The 17,717-nt window shown below is 28.3% G+C and overlaps 1 protein-coding gene across 3 annotated transcripts in view; it reads left to right on the top strand.

Annotated features, from left to right (window-relative positions):
* LOC111681524 (probable aminopeptidase NPEPL1) overlaps positions 1-15,737 on the top strand; it is a 73,260-nt gene extending 57,523 nt beyond the window's left edge. For all 3 annotated transcript variants that reach the window (XM_046948573.1, XM_046948575.1, XM_023443360.2), the window contains exons 6-7: positions 13,137-13,247; positions 15,422-15,737. In XM_046948573.1, the coding sequence (XP_046804529.1) occupies positions 13,137-13,247; positions 15,422-15,553 (243 nt within the window). In that variant the 3' untranslated portion in view covers positions 15,554-15,737. The remainder of the gene's footprint in view (positions 1-13,136; positions 13,248-15,421) is intronic.
* The last annotated feature ends 1,980 nt before the right edge of the window (positions 15,738-17,717 follow it).

The raw sequence follows: 17,717 nt of genomic DNA, 5'->3' as shown, positions 1-17,717 counted from the left end.
ATATATATATGTGTATGTGTGTAAAAATAACTGCGTTTATCCTTGGTTGTTTTTGTTTTAGTGCTAAACTTGTTGGGAATGAATATAGTAACGCATTGTGGTAGGTGTATAGAAAACGTGCATAAACTATGGAAGCAAAGTGGTGGTAATCGTACATATTTTGAATTGAAATATAAGGCGTGTTTTTTTGATCACATATAACATTGCTAGTGCTTTAAGAGATTGACTACTTTAAGCACCGTCTTAAAGTTTAATTATTAAGGAAAAGTAGTATTAAGGGAAAGTATAGGAAATCTAAAGTTTATTAAGAAAATTTCTTAAATTTGGTAAATTGTGGAACTGTAAAGTGACTTGGAGGATCAATGATTTGAAAATATTTAGAACTCGGTTAAGCATCATGTCTTTTCTCCCCCTTCCATGTTAGTAAAACTAAAGGAGTGTATGAGAAATTTAAATTTAAGAAAATGTAAAAATCGGTAAGATTAATCTTCTTCAAATTTAGTTTCTAACTTTTAAGTGAGGAAGTCAGCAGTAGCAGATGGTAAGGTCAAATCTAATGATCAAAACAATTATTTTTCTTTATTATGAAAACTAAAGTTTTGATCTTGTATAGACAATATCAATTTCGGAATCCAAATACTTACTCTTTAGCTGAAAAATGCAATAGGTCAATAAAATTTTGAACCCAGATACTAAAGGATTAAGCTGTACTGAATCAGTATTTGGCCTCAGAATTTCACCTTAAGCTTAGAAGGGATTTGAATTTCAATAAATCAACTTGTTTTAACCAACATTCCTATAGCTTTTTAACAGATATCTCTGGTATATGTACATAAAAGTTCTCACTCTCTACACAGATCATTTTAGAACAGCGAAAGACAGAGAGTAAAAATTTAGTTCTCCGACTGGTTTTGTTTTTTTTTTATACATGTATGAACATACGTACGCGTAACAGAAAGAGAACAAGAGTGCTCATTTGAAAGCTCTTTGCGTTTCATTGTTTTAGAAAAAGAACCAAGAATATGGACGTATGAAATCTATGGAGAGGATTTTATTTGGAGGGTAGGGTCATTTATGGTCCTATCCTTATGAAAAGATTATGGGGTCTTTTAATTTCTATACAATTTTACATTTTTCTGAAAAGAGATCTTATATGGGGTTAGAGACAGTTATAGACCGATCCTCGTAAAGTTTTACACATTGATTTAGCTTTCATCAGACTTGTTCGTATCGAATTTAATCGCTTAAAGTAATTTTTACAATGATCTTTATACGGAGTTAATTATCGATCGATCCATATAAGATTTTACAAAAACATTTGAGTTCTTTACTTATTACCTTTAATTGCTATTTTATGTCAGTCATCCGCGTCATTTTCATTTAATTTTATAGGCATTTCCTAAAGGGGCCCTTATATGTGGGCTACGAAAAAGTGAACCGATATTGACATTTTTAATGCCAAACAAATAGCATAAACTAAAAACACTTATGCATATCAGTTTTTCAGCTCGGATATGGCTAGATCGTCTTCCAGTCTCCCAGTCTCCCAGTCTCCCAAAAAATTAAACGAATTACATACTTCCAAAAGAATTACATTTATCACCACTTCAAAAGTAGCACTAAGTCAATTTGTTTACCTTTTGTGGAAGTGGTTTCCATTAACTTCAAAAGAAGCGAAAAGAATCCAAATTTCTTTAAAATTGAAGGTATATTTTTTTTGTACTGAAATTTTTTATATTAAACCCATTTTATTTTGGAGTTGATTAATAAATATCATATCTTCCTAAGAATGACTTCAGATGTAGTGAATTTGGAATCAAATAAAAAGAATATCCATCCTATGACAAGCATGTGTAAAAATCATCACTTCTTCAGATCATTTTCTGTACTTCCATGAAGTAAATTCTACTTCTTTTTCGATTCTTTGAAAGTTCTTTTTTTTTTGCTGGGCTAATAAGGACCAAAATTCGATGGAAATTTCTCGAAAGTACATCTAATAACATAATAAAGAGAAGATCTCAAAAGAAATCGTTATTAAACAATAACAACTTAAACCTAGTACAGCAGTACAGTTTTCAGGAAAAAAATTAATCAAAAATAATTTTGTAATAACTCTTTATATCAATTTCCCTGCACCAACCTCTTACTTTAATCTGATTTTCTTTATTTGTGTCGATTTTCTAATGTAAGGATTCATTTCTTATGAAAATGTTTGTTGTTTTTGTTGTTTTGTTGCTACCTTTAAATGAACAACATGATATTAAATACCTTTGTTATCTTTACCACACACAAACAAACTCCTCTCACGTGTTAAAGGAAACGGAAACGTTATAAGCTATTATATAAATTATTGCAAATATTATACGCTCAAGTAACAGACAAATACAACAACAATAACCGGTATGTTAAGGACTGAAGGTATATATATGATATTATATAGGTAACTAGAAAATCTAGAAATTTAAATAAAAAATTATATAAAAAATATAAAACTTCAATATTAACTAAACTCAGTCCTTAGTCTTAATATTAAAACATGTAGATGTTTTCATATTCTTTAAATGGTATGGTTGCAACATAACATTTTCCTATAGACGCAACAAATACGAAAACATATACACAATTATCCATGTATGTATGTGTAAATACAAATACGTATAAAAATAAAACCGCAGAAAAAATGAGGAACAAACAGGTACTGCCAACAAGGAATCGCAAATAACTGTTGCAGGGGACTGCGTTCACACATAAGGATGCTCTGAATAGGGAGATATTACCATAATCACACCTCAGTTTTACTTTACAACAACATCATGTCTTGCCACAGAATTTTACCTTCTTTACTTCCGACAAAAATTGATAATAAAATAAGCTCAAGAAAAAAAATAACTGAATATATTCATGGCAACAAAACCTTGTTTCTTGTTATTCTCATACATTTACATTTTATTTAACGATTTAAGTGTATGTTTGAATACATTTTCTTTCCTCACATGTAACTAAACATGTACATTTTTTTTACATGGTATGTATGTAATATATTGAAGTAATTCTTTATACCTGAACATGCCATTTTTCTTATAAAAACGGAAATGTAACAAGTACCTTTTTCCCTTTTTTTCTCTCCATTAAAAAAAAAAGAAAACCGCGCTAAAAAAGTACAAACAAAAAAAATAACATGACAAGGGAAACGGAAATTGTATTGTTTGGCATTGTTGCTTACCGTTACCTCTCAGTAAGTTGTTTGGATAAATATTTAATAAAAATTAGTATTTTGTTGTAAGTACTTTCCCAGTTATTTAATATTTCTTCCTCTACGCTTAGAGAGGAGGCGTTGAACTAAAACGTCATGTTGATTTTCTTTTTGTTGAATGTTTTGTTGTTTTTTGTAATATTTAATTTTACATTATTATAATCAATTCTATTGATTAAATATAAATGTTAAAGCAAAAACATTTTGCTTAGATTTAAGATTTAATTGAAGGATTTTGTTTAATAACTTTTGTTAAAAATCAAGAAAATTGCGACATAATGGAGCAAAAATGGGGCAGGGCATTATTTAAACCCTACACCGCTTTAGTTGAGAAGGGACAAAAACAATCGTCCTTAAATTATACGAAACGGTTTAGATACATGTCCAAATTTTCAAGAACAATTGACGAAACCTTTTGAAAATGGTTAAAATCGGTCTATTATTTCACCATGTCCCCATACAACAGACCCCAAAGAAGATTTCTTTGGAGCTTATAATTATGTAAAATATACTTGTAACTTTATAAAAAGATGTTCAATTTAGTTTATCCATCAAAAACTAGTTAATGGGTTGTACATACAAAACCAGTTACTTAAAAGTAATCTAGTAATGATATTCTTTTAATCTGTTATAAAAGCATCCGATGTCCCTGGTTCGCATTCTTGTTCGTCCTTTTTGTTATAAAAAACAAAACAACTTCTATGTAAGAGAAATTGGAAGTACTTCTATAACTCCCTACTTGTAAACGAGCGTGGAAGTACTTGCCTACAATGAAAAAATGTTAAAATAATGACTTAAAATGCTAATGAAGAGGTAGTGAAAAAATGTAACTCAATACTTTGCAATGTAAGTTTTTCCTGGGTTTATACAAGGCTAGATAATCTTGTCAAATCAGGTCCCAAAGTCCCCTTCAAAAAATTACTTACATGTCATAAATTCACTTATAAACAAATATAACGCAATGAAATTTAGTACAAATAAATATTATACAAATATATATCAATTCATTAAATCGGGATCGGATTGTATTTGCCTCCAGCTCCCACATAAAGTCTTTTTATTCGTCCATAAATTGATTTGCGATCACTTTTCATTTTATAGAAAATCTGACATTTTTTATTAGTATTTTTAAGACATTTCCATTATTTTTATAACCACCATCAAAAAAGATGAAGGGTATATTGATTTTGTCATTCTGTTTGTAACACATCGAAATATTGGTCATAGACCCACAAAAGTATTTATATTCTGGGTCCTCATAAAATTCTAAGACGATCTAGCCATGTCTGTCAGTCCGTCTGTCTATTGAAAGCACAATGGAGTCCGAATGCAAAGAGCTAGAGGGCTGAAATTTCACATAAATATTTCTTATAGGTAAGGTTTGCTTGCTATTGAAAATGGGCAATATCGGTCTACGTTTTCGAATAGCTCCCATACAAGTGGCCCTTAGAAAAGCAGCTTTAACAGTCATAACTTATTTGAAAATACGAATATAGCGATGAAATTCGACATAAGTAAGTTTCTTATGATTCAAAATCACAATGCAAAATTTTATGAGGATCGGTCCATAATTGACCCTACCCCCCATATAAGGTCCCCTTCAGAAAATGACTTTAACGCTCATTACTGGCTTAAAAATACTAGTATATAGGTGAAATTCGACATAAGTAAGATTTATACGAGTCAAAATCTATCGGTCCATGATTGACCCTACCCCCTATATAAGGTCCCCTTCAGAAAATGACTGCAACGCTCATTAACAAATAAATTCAATGCGAACCAAATTTTATGAGGATCGTCCCATAATTGACCCTACCCCCTATAAAAGGTTTCCTTCAGAAAATTACTTTAACGTTTATAATTGGCCTAAAAATACGAGTATATAGATGAAATTCTACATAAGTTTCATTCGAGTCAAACGAGGTTTATGGTGGGTATATAAGAGTCTGCGATTAATTTTCCTTTTAATGAAAAGTTTAAGATCGATTTTCTTTAAAAAGTTAAATTGCATTAGAAAAATCGGACAACAATTCACTTTTTTGAAACAAGACTTTGCGATCAGTTTTGTGTTTAAAGAAAATTCGCGATATAAATTTTCTTTCAATAGAAAATATTAGAAATCTGTAATCAAGTTTCTATTTATAAAAAAATTTGCGATCTAGTTATCTGTACATAAGAAATCTGTAATCAATTTTCTAAAAAAAGTATATATAAAAAATGATCGCATATTTTCTATGAAAATTTATCGTAAATTTTCTATTAAAAAAATTGATCCTATATTTTTTATAAATATATAAATGTATATACAAAATATAGGATAAATTTTTTTTAATAGAAAATTTACGATAAATTTTCATAGAAAATATGCGATAATTTTTTATATATATTTTTTTAGAAAATTTTCTATAATTTTCTCTTTTTTAAATATTTATATTTATAGAAAATCTCTAAAATTTAAAGAAAATCACTTTAATTTTTAATTTAATAGTACGATCAATTTTCTTCTATTAGATAAATTGCAAAAAATTTTCTTTTAATAAAAAATGAGTTTTTTCGAACATTTTTTAGTTTCACTCCATAGAAAGGATCTGATCAAGTTTGCGATCAATTTTCTTAAAAAAAATTCTTTAATAGAATATTTTTGATCCCTTTTTTTAAACAAAATATGCAGATTTATTTATACTTTACAAAATTTGAGATACATTTTCTTTGATTGAAAATTTTCCGATCAGTTTCACATATGTAGAAAATTAGCGATCAGTTTTTATTTTTTGAAAAAGTAAATCTGCAATAGAAAATTTACAATTATTTGCTTTATAACGGACACATTTTACGATTAGTTTTCTTTTTATAGTAAATCTGCGATAGTAAATTTTTAAAATTTTTTTCAAACCATGTTTCAATTTTCAATATATACGTTAATTGAAACCCAAAAGGTTTTACAGCTAAAATAAGCTTATTTAAGCTTCAATATTTTTCATGCTAAATTTAAACATCCATACATAAATTCAAAATATTCTCCATAGAATTAAGGCAAAATTATACTATATCAACAATAAAATTTTACTATTTTTAATGCAACATTGACTTAATTTTGAAGTATAAATTGATAATTTGCAATAAAAATAAATGCCCAACTTAAATGTTGTAAAAACAATAAAAATTTATACACATGAGAACAATATATGACAACTAACTCATTCATAGTTTGGCTGTTACGTAGATAGATAGATGTTACAGACAAAAAATAAAAAAATAAATAAATGAAATCAAATGTTCATGAATTGTATGGTAAATAGTAGAAAATTATAGTAAACAATCGATATGGATGATCGCATTGTTATAAATTGATGGATGAGTTTTGCAAGGACTGTGATTAGTTATTCGAGGATTTTAATAAAAATTAAAACAATTATGCTTTTTTAACAAAAGTATATATTATTATATTTTAACAAATTGCTTACAGAGAAATATTAAATAACATAGCTGATTTTTTTGGAATTTATTTTTTTGGTTCCACTTAGTCCTTTCATTCATATTTGATCAAATGTTTTTATGTCTATATGTACTTGTATGCTTTAGAACATATTGACCATAGAAATAAATAAACAAAATCATAAAAAATGCAGACATACAGTAACAATTGTAATAAAATCAATGACATACGGTAAAAACTTTATGTAACAATTTATCCTTTTTTTTGCAACCCAATTTGCAAATGTGAACATAGAGCTAGCAATATAAATTATTAATGACATTTTAGTTTAGAATATAAGATACTTTAAGATATTTTGTCAAAATATCCCAACAAAACAAGAACTTACAAAGAAGCGAAAAAGAAGTTTTATTAACTCCATGGCAGTACTAAAAAAGAACTGAAGAAGTAATGATTTTAAAATTCTTCTGAATTAAACATAAAAATTACTTACTGAGAATGACTTCAGATTCTCAGAAAGTAATTTAAATGTTCTTTTTTTAGAAGTTCTTAGAAACGTGAAATTGTTGTATAATAGAATACAACTAATTTGACTCAAATAATATTAATAAATTACACGCATTTATCACATAACTCTAAAATAAAATTGGTTTAATTCAGAAGATTTCAGTTCAAACAAATATAAATTAAATTTAAAAATTGGATGCTTTTCGCTTCTTTGGACGTCAATAAACGTCAAACTTCCACAGAAATTTAAAAAAATCACTTAGTGCTACTTTTGAAGTGGTGATAAATGTTATTCTTTTGGAAGTAATTCGTTTTATTTTTGCTGGGTATATACATGAAATGTGATTGTCGTATGTATATTGTGTGTCGTATTGTTGTATGATCAATTTAGGTAAAGTACTTTCTCTGTGAAAGATTAGAGGGGATTAGGTTTTTCATTATTGACTGCAAGAGTTTTTGGTGAGACAAAAATGTTTTAAGAGATTAAAAGTGTACTTGCACTTAAAATAATAACGATCATTCTGGAATAGACGCAAGTCTCTACGTTTACTAGAATACACTCCAGATCGCAATATTAATCCATGGCTATGAGTCCTTCCGACTGTTAGTTAGTTATATAGTTTGTTAGTTATATAGTTAGTTACTTAGTTATATAGTTGGTTTGTTATATAGTTAGTTACTTAGGTAGTTAGCTACTTAGGTAGTTAGTTACTCATTTAGGTAGTTACTTATTTAGTTAGTTCTTTAGTTAGTTAGTTAATTAGTGAGTTAGCTAGTTAGTTAGTTAGTAAGTTATTTAGTTAGTTATTTAGTTATTTAATTATTTAGTTATTTAGTTATTTAGTTATTTAGTTATTTAGTTATTTAGTTATTTAGTTATTTGGTTATTTAGTTATTTAGTTATTTAGTTATTTAGTTATTTAGTTATTTAGTTATTTAGTTATTTAGTTATTTAGTTATTTATTTATTTAGTTATTTAGTTATTTAGTTATTTAGTTATTTAGTTATTTAGTTATTTAGTTATTTAGTTATTTAGTTATTTAGTTATTTAGTTATTTAGTTGTTTAGTTATTTAGTTATTTAGTTATTTAGTTATTTAGTTAATTAGTTATTTAGTTAGTTAGTTAGTTAGTTAGTTAGTTAGTTAGTTAACTAGTTCATTTGCTTTCATATGGTCGACCATACCAGCAAAAATCTGACTGTTAACTTTATTAAAACCGAATGTCGAAAGTTTCTCAAAATTGCCCTTATTACTAAAATTTTCATATCAATTTCTGTATAAAAAAGAACCATTGGGTTTAATTATTTATACAAATACTTGCAATACACTACAATAAATATTATACAAACATACATACGTACATACTTAAATCAATCATAGAATATTTCATATAAATCCTATTAAAAATATCTCTGAATTTACGCACTCACACTCATAAGGCAACAAGCACATTTTATACAATTGCAACATTGTACATACATACATATGTGTGTGTACAATACTATAAACATTCCTCTTACATTAACAAATACATATACCCTTTCTCACACATACATAAATAGAATACATACATATCTACAGAGTTACAATGAAATTGCAAACATTTTATTGCAATTGAATTTTGTATTAACTTATGTGTGTATGTGTGTTATTGTTTGCATGTATGTCAAGCTCATCAAATCCATTCAATTATTGTGCAAATAAATTGATGACCAAATGTTGTTTTGAGATTTATATAAAGTTGTTGCAATTTGATTTTTTTTTTGTGCAATACCTAGTTATGAATAAATGGGATGCTTTAGTAGTCATTTGTTTTAAAATTGAGTAGTATCACCTAAACATTAATTTACAACATTAAATTACTCACTCTTTTTCATTCTCATACTCGAACTTAATTTAAATTCACAACAATTTCAATAAATTTATTCGTACATCAACTATTGTTATAATTTGAATATGACTTCAGGGTCGGTTAAAAAAGGAAACAAGTAAAAGTCCTCCGAAATTCTAAGTCCTATCATGTAAATTTACAAACTTATTTCTTTGTAAACGGAACCCTTAGATCGATAATACACTTCCATTTCCGAAATGTGGACATCTACAGAATTTGAGAAAGTGATTAAATAAATTTAAATTGTTATTGTTTAATCAGTTATGCGTTTTTTCGTTCCTCTCTTTACCCTTCACTCATCAATTATGCTAAACTTTTGTTGACATATTGACAATTAAAATCATAAATTGATTGTCAAATAAACAATGTTTTGATGTCTCGTAAATAAATCTATCTATCTATCTGGCTTATTAGCATTTATATCATACAACAACAATAACAACTAAATAAACAATAACAACAACTAAAACATTTTGAAAACCATAGAGCATCATCAACGATAAATAGACTCGATATACATACTATATGTATAGGCAGGCAGACCGAAGTGTAGCCAGTTATGTGTGGGCTGTACTGGGGGGTGGGGCTGTAAACAACTAACAACCATCACCAGAGTCTGAGAGTACTTTAACTTAATGTGTATTCGATGTTTCATTTGCCTTCGAGTGTCTAAAATCAATTCAATATTGTAACTTAATTGTCAAACATACGGCCACTCATACATTGTTCGTCGTACTCAAACTGAGATAATACAATAACAATATAACGACAACACAGCAATAACAACAAAAACGCAATTTGCATAAGATTATTGTAAACATTATTATTATATTAATATGCGATTTAAGAAGAGTTAAAAGTTTCTATTTACATAGTCATAAATACATTAACATAAATGTAATTTTGTAATAGAGAAAAGAATTTTAAAATATAAATACGTTAAAGGTTAATTTTAAAAACATGGATTCGATTTTCTTTACATAAATTGACATTTGACATTTATTTTTTGTGAAAAGTTATTTTTGTATTTGTGGTATTGGTTAAAAATTGAGTTTAATTGAATGCTTCTCACTTCACTTCACTAACTAACTAACTAACTAACTAACTAACTAACTAACTAACTAACTAACTAACTAACTAACTAACTAACTAACATACAAACAAACTAACTAGCTAACTAGCCTGCCAACTAACTAACTAAGTAACTAACTAAGTAACTAACTAACTAACTAACTAACTAACTAACTAACTAAGTAACTAACTAACTAACTAACTAACTAACTAACTAACTAACTAACTAACTAACTAACTAACTAACTTACTAACTAACTAACTAACTAACTAACTAACTAACTAACTAACTAACTAACTAACTAACTAACTAAGTAACTAACTAACTAACTCACTAACAAACTAACTAACTAACTAACTAACTAACTAACTAACTAAGTAACTAAGTAACTAACTAACTAACTAACTAACTAACTAACTAACTAACTAACTAAGTAACTAACTAACTAACTAACTAACTAACTAACTAACTAAATAACCAACTAACTAACTGACAAACTAACTAACTTACAAACAAACTAACTAGCTAGCGAACTATCTAACTAACTAACTAACTAACTAACTAACTAACTAACTAACTAACTAACTAACTAACTAACTAACTAACTAACTAACTAACAAACATACAAACAAACTAACTAGCTAACTAGCCAGCGAACTAACTAACTAATAAAAAATTCATTTATCTTAGAAACTGTTACAATTAGAATGTTCGAATTGTGCACGAAGAACTTTTAAATCCACGTAAATATTTTAGGTATTAAATTGGCGGACTACCAATGGGGGAAGCGACACCTCCCCTATAAATTAAAAATAATTCATTTATCTGAAGTTAAACTTTCAAATATCGCATGAAGATCTTTACTATTCACCTAAATATTTTAGAGAAAAAAGGGCCAACTTTCATCTAAGTGGACTTAAAGGCTCCACATAATGTAAAAGAAAAATACGTAGATATATATGAGAAACTATTAGGCCTACTTGAAAAACATGAAAAACTTTTTCGTTCCTGTAAACCAGTGTTGCTCAAACACATACTACTATAGACTATCATAGTTTTATTTGTGTTGGTAAAGCAGCGGAAACCAGAATTCCATTCAAATTAAAAGTATACTAATAAAATGACTACAAACTATAAATTATATGCTAACTGTCAAATATTTATTATGGATTTTGACAGCCATCGTATATCAAAGTCTATATATAAAAAAACTATCAACTTTTCTCTCATGTTCTCTTACATTAATTCGGCTTTCTCAAAATTTTGTTGTTGTATTTCTGTGTGTATTTTAAAAACGCCGCGCACTGACCTTGTTTCGGCAAGTGCTTATCAGCAACTGATTTGATTTTCTTTTTCAGGTTGAGAGCAAACCAACTGATATTGCTCATTTTAAAAAGAAAAAGAATTAAAACTATAGTGTATGTGTAAAAACTTAGCGTCATGACGCGTCAGCAAAATTTTCTTACCCTATCACGCGTGCTATGTAATGGCAAAATTGATCTTCTCTGCTGTAAACATTAAGATAATAACGGGCTGACTTTCAATGGGGGGCTTGTTACTTTCCATGTGAATTAAATACAAAATTTCGTATATCTGGTAAACTATTAGATTTATTAAAATTTTTCATAGATTACATTAAAATCTTATTTAAAGTTTCTAACTTTTCAAACTTAATGGCCCTTACGTAAAAATACCCTGGTATAAGGATAACGAGTTTATTTGTATTGTTGTCCTGTGTAATATACATAATCATTAGTATTATGTCTATATTTAAAATTTGATATAAATTTTGGCAAACATTCTATAATTAAATATACCACGCATTTGTTCGTTGCACTAATTAATTAATTATGGTCGTAAATTTGCCGCTTTCGACTGTTAATATGATGATTTTAATTACAATTTAAGCTTATATCGCCATAATTTCTTAACTATATTACACATATGTATGTATGTATGTATGTATGTATGTATGTATGTATGTATGTATGTTTGTTGGATAAAATACATATGTGTACAAAAATAACTAAGGCTGATTAATAACATCTTAAGTAAATAATAGCCAGGGGAAAAGGGGGTCTGTCATAATCGTTTAATATTAATAGGAATTTACATACACTGAAAAAAAAATCCATGCCTAATATATACGAAAAATGTTGTACATTGTACGAATCGTTCGTTGTTTCGCACCACGAAATTCTTTCGTAATATATACGAAATTGTAGGAAATATTTTAGTATAATGCAAAATATTCTTGGAAAAATTAATTTACATAAATTGAAAAAAGGGAATTTTGAATAAATATGGTAAAATTTACGAAATATTAATTTATTCAAACATTCTTGTTCATTTTAAAATAAATTTTCTAATTTTAGTTCAAAATTATTCTCCACACGAATTTTCAATTTTTTTTTTATGAAAATAATTCGAGAATAATATTATACTTTATCTTAAATTTTATAAAAATGTTGTAGGTTGTATGTTTAATTTCGCTAAAATTGAAGAAACAAATATTACGATAGGTTTTCGTACTTTCGTAAAAATAGAAAAGGGTTTTATTAAATAATATTTCGTATTATACACGAAATTTTTGTAAATATTACGAAAATAGGAGTTACGAAATTTTTTTTCGTAAAGTTGAGCATGGATTATTTTCAGTGTACATACGGTAATTTAAAATATCTTTAAATTAACACTTAGAACTACTCACCATTTGAAATTGATAATAATACTGTTCAATCATTGTATTCATGAAATATTCAAAATTGTAGGAATTTTGTACATTTGTGTGTTTACATTTTGTTCTTCGCAATATATATTTAGTTTCACTAGTATTGAAGTATGTAATTAAGTTGAAATTTTGTGCAACATACATATCGTCACCTGAAACGCAAAATTTTAAATGGTCTTTTTTGTTTTGTTGTATATAATTTAAATATCATTTTAAATAATTATTTTTCTTTATTTTTATTTCAGGATCGCAGCAATGCTCAGTCTTCCTGTGCTGGTCTTTTCGTCGGCGCTCATCTAGGCTTTGATTATCCAGGAGTTTGGATGCATGTTGATATGGCAACACCAGTTCATTGTGTAAGTACTTTATTACATATGTATGCAGGCTTCTTACATAGTTTTTGTTCCATTGAAAGGAGGTTTCGATCGTGTACTTTCAATTTTCGACCTTGATCAATTAGCGTATTTTAGTGAGAGCTTTCTAGATGAATTAAAACAAGTAGTAGTCTAACGGAGGAAGTCTATGCTCGATATCGGGCGACAAAAAAACTTCTTAACAAATGCAGTGTAAAACCTTCAAGTTTTAAAGTTCAGCAGTCTGTTGGGTTCCTTTGTAACGTCTGTAAAGAAACAAGAGAAGAAAACATATTTGGTAGGTAAAATAGAGATAACGACAGTTAAGATGATATAGGAAAGGAGTGAATAATAGAGATGTTAACGAGTTCATAGAAGAGTCGAGATCATAGTGTATGATTAATTACACACAATTTTAGGAATGTCAGAATACGTTGAGGTCGCCTGGTGTCAAATCGGTTCAATGACCGAACACTTACAAAAAAAAGAGTTATTGTTTCTTACTTCTCTTCATTTTAACAGCTCCTACAAAAGTCATTGTAGCGAAGACCAATGCGTCTTCAATAGATTTCGAACTTGGAATGACCAATAAGAATTTATAAAAGAGCACTCAGATCTAATCTGCTTAGTCCTAATATAAGACTAACAAGTATGCTTCTGTGACCCCTGGTCTTAAGCTGAGCTAAAACAAAAGTCATATATTAGTTTCTTAATGGCCGCAAAAGGGATGCGGCAGAACCGGTCTATATTTAGTACAACCTCGTACTAGCTTTCGCCAAGATATCAGCAGTGATGTTGGCAATTATATCCCCAAGTCATTTCACCCAAACGAGGGTTGTTCTTAAATATCTCGCCATCTCATTGAGAGACGCCTGGCATTGAAGAGTATACAGATATTAGAAATTTGATATCATCTTGGCTGTCAGAATAAATTTTGATTTTCGTGTTGGATATCCGATAGTACCTTAGTATTATCTTGGAGCTTTAAATAAATTCAGCTTTGCATTGTTGTAATGCAAATTTATCCCCAGTAATGATAATTACTTAGAACCGCAGATTCCACCTTTCGTACATTTAAATCGAATAATATTTAATATTTTTCTGATGAAGATAATCTTCATTCTTTGTTTAAACCTAGTTTAATCTATGTTTTGTGTTTTTGAGTAATCAGTAACACGTTACTTATTATCTTAGGGCGTGTTTTTCAGATAAAGATAATCTACATTCTTTGTTTAAACCTAGTTCTATGTATGTTTTGTGTTTTTCAGTAAACAGTAATGTTACTTATTATCTTAGTTTGACTGAGTGTTTTTGGCCAATTAAACTTAAGTTATAAGTGGGAAAACACAATTAACAAAAACAATAAAACAATGATTTCGGAAGAACAAAAACTTAATATTTTATGTAAATTGCAATTTTCTGATTTGTTTTGTTTTATTTATTATTGTTTTAAATGTTTATTTAACATTTTTTCATTTACATTTAAATTTTTCATTTTACAAAAGTATTATTTGCAAAAAACTGCTGAGCTTAATCCAAAACTGAAAAACATAATCATCCGCCTAAATTTGTTCAGAGTTTAATCTAACAGCAAGTTAAGCCTAGTTTAACTGAGTAGTAAGAAACCCGCCCTTACACAATCAATAAAAGCAATCAAATAATAAATCTGAAAGAAGAAAAGCTAAAACACAAAAGTTTACTTTGTTCTTTTTTCTAAATTTTTCATTTTACAATAGTATTATTTGCATAAAACAGCTGTTCATTGTTTAAGTTGGCTATACTAACAAAGTTAACTGATCTTAAATCTATAACTGAAATACACAATCGTACAGCAGGTTAAACCTAGTTTAACAGAGTAGTAAAAAACTCGCCCTTAGTATGTTAAATGCATAGCAGTAAAGTTAAAAATATATCCGAATTAATCAAATTAAAAAATGTAATATTCATTTGAATAAAATTAATCGATCCACCTTAATTTGGTTATTTAATGGACTACATTATATATAGTAGATATAGAGCAACTGCAACACCATACATCCTATTTCCCTATTTCTTCTATGTGTATTATATTCTAATTTATTTTGTATCATCTAATATTTATCATGTTCTTTTCAATATAAATATTTCTTTTCTTTTTTGTTTTGTAATTTTCTTTCTTTGATTATTTCTCTTTACAGGGTGAACGTGCTACTGGTTATGGTGTAGCATTATTGCTCACCTTGTTCGGTAACCATACCAACTGTAACATGTTGCAATCGATGGCCAACAATGATACAGAACCACCAACAAAGCGCATTTGTCGTGATTGAGATTGAAAAAGAACGCTAAAGCATATCTTTAGTAGTATCCTCCGTCAACAGCAGCAGCAAATGCAATCTCCTGCTTGCAGGAATGGTGGAACGAACAGCTTTAACAATTTATAAAAGTATAAAGGAAAAAATATTGAACAATAATTACAACAATATAAAATATACTGTAATTTTTACTACTACACTTTATTGTGTTTTTTTTCCTTTAACATTTTCAATTAGTTTATACACAGTTTTTTTGTATACAATTCGTTGCCATCAACAGTGAAGTTGATTACATCTTTTGCATCATTGACAGATCTGCAGTCCTGACAGATTTTAGGTTCAGATAGTAGAATTGTATATAGTCTGATTTGTGTACAATTTAGTCTTTAATATAGACTGTAGACTGGTCTAAAATCCAGACTATAGACTGGTCTGTAATTCAGACTTCAGACTGAGCTATAATCCAGACTATATAGTCCAGACTATAAACTGTTCTATAATCCATACTATAGACTGGTCTATATTCCAGACTATAGACTGGTCTATAATCCAGACTATAGACTGGTGTATAATCCAGACTATAGACTGGTCTATAATCCAGACTATAGACTGGTCTATAATCCAGACTATAAACTGTTCTATAATCTAGACTATAAACTGTTCTATAATCCAGACTATAAACTGTTCTATAATCTAGACTATAAACTGTTCTAAAATCCAGACTATAGACTGGTCTATAATCCATACTATAGACTGGTCTATAATCCAGACTATAGACTGGTCTATAATCCAGACTATAGACTGGTCTATAATCCAGACTATAGACTGGTCTATAATCCAGACTATAGACTGGTCTATAATCCTGACTATAGGCTAGTCTATAATCCAGACTATAGGCTGGTCTATAATCCAGACTATAGACTGATCTATAATCTAGACAATATACTAGTATTTACTCCAGACTAAAAACTGGTCTATAATCCAGTCAATTATCCAGAGTAAAGATTAATCTATAATCAAGATTAGTCTTGTCCATAATTCAGCCTATAATAGACAATAAAGAAGTCTATTGGTCTACTTATCTACGGTTCAGGATATAGAGTGGTCTATAGTCTACAATATAGACTCGTCTATAATCCAGACTATAGATTGGTCTATAATTCAGACAATAGACCGGTTTATCCTGTAGGCTAGAGACTAGATTCCAGATTATGTTCTTATAGACTGGTATATAATCCTGACAATAGACTGGTGTTTACTCCAGACTAATGACTAGTCTATAATCCAGACTAAAGATTGGTCCATAGTCTAGACTAAAGACTAGTCTTAAAGCCAGACTTTTCTATAACCCAAACTAAATGGTCTGGTCTATAATCAACACTAAAAACTAGTCTATAGCCCATGTCATAACCAGTCTACAATCTGGACTAAAGACTAGACTGATGAGTGAACTATAGACTAGACTACTGTGTGGACTATAGATAAGTCTACTGTCTGGACTATAGATAAGTCTACTATAGACTAGTTTAAGCTATGCAGCCTAAATTAAAAAAAAAACTGAAATTAAACAGCTTAAAGGTGTTGAGAAGGTAATTAAGATTCGACTTGACTCAATGTAGTGCTTTCAATTTTTTCATCTTTTTTGATAGCTATTTAATATTTATTTTTTCCAATCCTATTTTGGAGTTTTTGTAGTTTTTCTATATAATTCCCCCATTTTTTTGCGGAATCATAATGATTGTAAACAATATTGATAATTTTTCTTTTTTGCTTTTATTAAATATTTTTTTTTTAATTTGTATTTAAGTTTTTTTTATTTTCTTTAATGTAAATCTTTTTTACTTATTTTAGAGTTTTTGTTACATTTCCAATAATTTATATATATTTTTTTCTTGCTGATAAATTGTTGTTTTGCGTTTTTAATTTGTGCATTGATTTCAATTTGAATTGTTGTAATTTCTTAAATAAAAGAAAATCTGTTATAGTGGCAATATACAGAGGGTATTTTTGGATTCAGTGTCCTTTCATTCTCTGGGTTTATGTTTTGCAGCATTTACTTTTTGTGAGAATGGAGACAATTGCAATTATGTTTTTTTCTGGTGTTTATAGTCTGCAGTTTATTTTTTTTGTTTTTGGGGGAAATTTCTATACTAAACTTCAGGATTTATTTAGTTTTTTA

The sequence above is a fragment of the Lucilia cuprina genome, chromosome 4 (genome assembly GCF_022045245.1).
Source record: "Lucilia cuprina isolate Lc7/37 chromosome 4, ASM2204524v1, whole genome shotgun sequence".
Taxonomy (NCBI): domain Eukaryota; kingdom Metazoa; phylum Arthropoda; class Insecta; order Diptera; family Calliphoridae; genus Lucilia; species Lucilia cuprina.
Note: the sequence above shows the minus strand (reverse complement) of the source record. Positions and strands in the feature narration are given on the sequence as shown.